Genomic DNA, 4,988 nt, shown 5'->3' on the forward strand with positions numbered 1-4,988 from the left:
CCAGAGGAGGGGGCCAGATTTGGACCCCTGCGGGCAGCCCCTAGTGATTTCGGTCTGGAAGCGAGACTTGCCCTGAATCAATAGCTGATGCTGTCCTTTCACTCAAGTAGCTATTGAGGAGCCCGTAGATGTTTGCCGGGCACTTAAGATTGGCCAAATTGGATAAAATGGCCGGCCACCACGCATGATCGAAGGCCCCTTAAAACCGATGGAAACCATTATGGTGTGCTTCGTTTTCTCTCTTGCAGTACAAACATAATCCAATATTGTACCGATGGCTTGGTGAGCGCTTTTATTTTTTCGAAAACCAAATTGGGCCTGATGAAGGGCCTTTACCTTCTCTAGATGATGTAGAATTCGTCCTCCCATTAGGGCATCCAATACCTTACCCAATATCGCCAAGAGAGAGATTGGGCGGTAGTCAGAGGGTTTCGTGGGAGTGGCTTCACTATTCTTCCTAATTAGTCTGATATGCGCCTCTTTCCAGACTTTTGGAAAGTAGTGCAAATCCAGACACTTATTGAATAAGACAAGGAAGAAGGTGGGAATTGCTAAGTAGGCATGTTGTGCCATATTCCAAGTGATCTTGTCGCTCCCTGGAGCCTTGCGTTTTTTTATCCTTTGAAATTCTCGAGTTATCTCGTCCGGGGTGAACGGCCTGTCATCTTCTGTTGGGTGATAGTTTTGGCTATGGTTTCTAGTATTTTTATGTATCATGTTGTCGGTCTTGGCCTCATCCTTTGGGAAAAGGTCATTGAAGATGTCCTTGTAGGTGTCTTCAATGCTGGTGGCCTGACTATATGGCTTAATGAGACAGGCTGGAGGGGTGAGTGTTTTCTTCTTTTTGACCACGGTGTAGAACGGAATGGACCAAGGGCCCAAGGTATTGGCAGCTGTGCAAAACTTTTTCCAAGACGTTTTACGGGAGTTGTTAATGAGAGTTTTATACTCTCTGAAGATGGTTTGGTATTCCTCCTTCCTAAGCTGTTTTAAAGTTATGTCATGAGTGTTGTTGTATCTCTTCCTAGCCTGCCTTACCTGCTTACGCTTGGAAGTAAGGTCCTGGTTCCACCAGGGAACGGAGGGCTTGCAGACTTTGACCTGAGTGGAGCTATGATAAGCATTCCTGATGGTATCTTGTAGGTTGTTGACCATGCAATCTAAGTCTTGAGGGGAATTAATATTGATTATGCCGGTAGGATCCCAGAGACGTTTAATTAAGTTCTCATAGTTATCCCAGTTTGTCTGGTTCACTATCTGGTAGTTTACAGGGCAGTCATATCCTTGTATGGTAGTCAGAATATAGGCATGGTCGCTAGCCTGATGTATCCTTGAGAGTACGGCAGTTTATTTCCATGTTGTTGAGTTTATTATTGCCCAAGCAGATGTCTATCCAACTTTCTCCATTTGAACTGGAGAAAGTGGGTAGCGGGCTACTGTTAAGCGATTGCAGGTCCAGCTCAGTCATCAGCTCGCAGACAGCTAACCCCCTTGGGTCCTCGAATGGACTAAACCAGATGGGGAATTTGGCATTAAAGTCCCCGCATATTAGGGCAGGGTGTGGGGGGAGATTTTCAATAGCCCTTTTGATGTCCTGAAGGGTTGGGTTTATATCATCCGAAGGAGGGCAGTAAACACAGATAATGTGCAGCTTAGTGGAGTTCATATTAACGATGGTGATGATGCTGTCGGTACAGAGGTGAGAAATCTGGTGGCATGTGAGGTTCTTATTATTAATCAAGAAGCCTGCACAGATTGGGTTATTGTCCTTTTTATGGGTTATAATGTGACCTTGCCCAAGCATGGAGACCTTATTATTATGAATATAGGGTTCCTGAAACACCAAGATGTCAATGTCTTTATCAGCCATGAAATGGATAGCTTCAGAAGAGGCAGCCTTACATTTCTGGAGATTTATTTGTAAAATGTTGAGTCGCCTTTTAGTACTGCTGCTGTTGTTTCCTTGCGAAGAGGCCATTGGGGTGGTAGTCGTTGCTTTATTACGATGGTTCCTGGGTGTATTATTCATAATGGGTGTTATTAACTTGATAGGTCTTGTATCTTCTTAGTATGGGGCAGTGTTTATCGAAAGCATTATGATCTATTTCAATAGTTTGTGGTCTGGTACCGATTTATTAAAGGTGACACAATTTATGCATTTGGGGCCTCTTTTCAGATTAGGACAGTCTTTAAATTTATGTTTTTTTGTGCAGTGACTGCATCTCTGTTTTTCTTCGCAACGGTGTGAAGTGTGGCCAAATCCTGCACAATTAAAACATCTAGTGAGGGAGATGTAATCGTCTATTTGTAGGGAGCTCCATCCTACAAAAAGCCTTCCGTGGTGCATCATGGCATTTCTGATCATTGGGTGAACAGTTAGTATAGTATGTTTTGCATGTTGATTGCCTCTCGGATTGAAGCTGTGGGTAACTTGTATTTCTCTATGGTATTCTTCCTCTGATAGTATTTGCTGCAGGAATGGATTCTGTTGGTATATTTCATTAATGAGCTCAGTGTCCTTAGTATCCGAAGGAACATTAAAAAGTATGAGTTTTGGTAGTTTCTTGTTGCGTTCTGTTATCCTCAGCTTTTTTGACAGGATTGGATTGTTTTGTATGGATTGTTGCAAAGAATGGATGTCCTCTTTGTCCTGGACATGGATATCAAAGTCCTCACTAGGCAGAGGTCTTACCCTGTTTACCCTGATTCCCAGTTGGCAAGGATTAATGTGTTCCAGAACCATTTTCATGGTTTCTTCTGGAATGGGTATAGGTTCATCTTGTTGAGTTTTTACTGATAAGATTATGCTATGCCCAGCTTTTTTAGGGTTATCCTTACCTTCAAATTTAGTAGTGTTTGCAGAGATGAATTTTGTTGTTGCACTTAGCTGCCTTGGATTTTTCTTGAGAGTATCAGCATATGTCTCTTTGACAGGGTCCTGTGGCATGTCTGCCTGTTGTTTAGTCCTTTCTCTCAGGGCTAATACCAAGCCAAAAATCTGGTTGGCTGCCGCATGCATCTGTATCGCGGCATTACGCGCAGCTTTACGATCTGCCACTCTAATTGCTGCAGTACTGTCCAAGTTCAGAGAGGCAATAATCGTGCCTAAGTTGTCATTAATACCCGAAATAAGGTCTTCCTCAACAAAGCTATTATTCAGACTTTCCTCCATATTAGGATTTGGAGAGTCAGCCATGTGGCTTGGGAGAAGCCGATCGGCTTAAAGAAAATGCCAGTAAACCAAAAGCGGGAATGTTTGGACGAAGTGCAGAGCACGTAGGAAACCGAGCTCTGCGCACCGATAAAGAAAAGAGGGGAGACAGGGAACAGTAAGATTCCGTGAATAACCCCGAACCGCCAAACGGCTAAAAACGCCAGACGGCTAAACACTTGACCTCCGACACGAACCAAAAGTAGCACAGATGGAAAGGGGAAGCAGATTCAAAGGTTCCTCAAAAGGAATTGCCAATTAGACAGAAGCAGGAGCCACAAAAGGACTGACGCCGAGCGGGTTTAACCGCGCCAATCGGCGAAAGCGACCGTTAGCAGGAAGACCGCAATAGCGTGAAAAGGTCAATGACCTTTAGCTCCTTTGTTTCGAGCGAAACTAAAAACGCTCGTAAAAACAGAACTAAGAGAGAATCCGAGTTGTAATTTGTATCACAGGTTCGAACGGGTTCCCTTAAAAAACCACCCAAGTTTGAACGGCGTCAGAAGCCCGACAAGCCCGCAAGACGGCTCGATAGGGGAAAAGTTACGGACAGAATAAACCGAGAACGGCTCTACGCAAAAGAATGAGAGAGACACCGTTGTAAACAGCGTAAGAGCCTGAATAAAACGATAGAAAAGGAGCCCACTCACCGGTGAAAAACACCCGGGAACAGCCGGCGAAAATCCAAAAGTTTCCGAGGCCTGTAACTTTTATGGAAAAAAAAAAAAAAACAGATCCGTAAAAGCGAGACACCAATCGAAAGCAGGCGACAAGACGAATCCAGCGATGTATAATAATCCTCGGATTGATAAAAATCCACGACGATGGAGCGAAGTAAGACGGGAGCCCATACACACACTCACACACGTGTTCTACTTCGTCGCTCTACATCAATATACACCGACAGCAGGGTAGTTATTCACACCCTTAAAAACCAAACTAGAAGAACTTTACTTGCACACGAAATAATTGAATTGACTCATAGAATTGGCGGCAACACAATACTCAAATTCCATTGGATCCCCGGCCATAAAACGTACGAGGGAAACGAGACTGCCGACATGCTGGCTAAGAAAGCAGCAGAAAGTAACCTACCAATAACATATAGTAGAATACCAATCAAAGTAGTGAAGCAAAAAATTAAAAAAAAAATAATAGATCAAAGATGGCAAGAAGAATGGGAACACTCGAACACAGGTAGAACTTTTTATAGCTTCATACCGACGATCGCCGTCAAAACAGCATGTAGACATCTTAAACCTACTTACGAAATTACTAAATGTTTACTAGGACACGATAACTTTAATGAATATCTCTTTCGATTTGGAAAGAGAAATACTGACAAGTGCGATACAGTCAGTGACATCGTTGACGACGTGACAGATTACTTATTCCAGTGCAGCAAATACGAACATCCTCGTGAAAACTTTATGAGACAATGTGTTTTGGCTGGCTCAAATTGGCGCCAAAGCGCACAGCACTTGTGCAAAATAAAATGTTATACGATAACCTCTGTAAATTTTATAAAAGCAACGAAAAAAACTGTCTGCAAGAAAACAGTCAAAATATCCACGAGAAGACAGTGGAAGAACTACAACAAGTGAAGAAATTGATTAAATTTGTCAACAAACAACTGATAACTGATCATCTTGTACATGTTGTATGTGAAAGTTCGAACACACCGAAATTAAGCCGGTTATGATATATCATTTTATCGCGTGGTTCCCACGGAAAAATATGAATCAGAAGGAAAAGATATTAATCAGAAGGAACAAAT

At 42.8% G+C, this 4,988-nt stretch overlaps 1 protein-coding gene across 1 annotated transcript; it reads left to right on the plus strand.

Annotated features, from left to right (window-relative positions):
- The first annotated feature begins 4,035 nt into the window (after positions 1–4,035).
- LOC136971486 (uncharacterized) lies at positions 4,036–4,815 on the plus strand. Its single transcript, XM_067265945.1, has one exon. It carries the CDS (start codon positions 4,036–4,038, stop codon positions 4,813–4,815), a length of 780 nt encoding a protein of 259 aa, XP_067122046.1.
- The last annotated feature ends 173 nt before the right edge of the window (positions 4,816–4,988 follow it).

The sequence above is a fragment of the Centruroides vittatus genome, unplaced genomic scaffold (assembly GCF_030686945.1).
Source record: "Centruroides vittatus isolate TY-2023 unplaced genomic scaffold, ASM3068694v2 contig_2568, whole genome shotgun sequence".
In the NCBI taxonomy this organism is placed as follows: Eukaryota; Metazoa; Arthropoda; class Arachnida; order Scorpiones; family Buthidae; genus Centruroides; species Centruroides vittatus.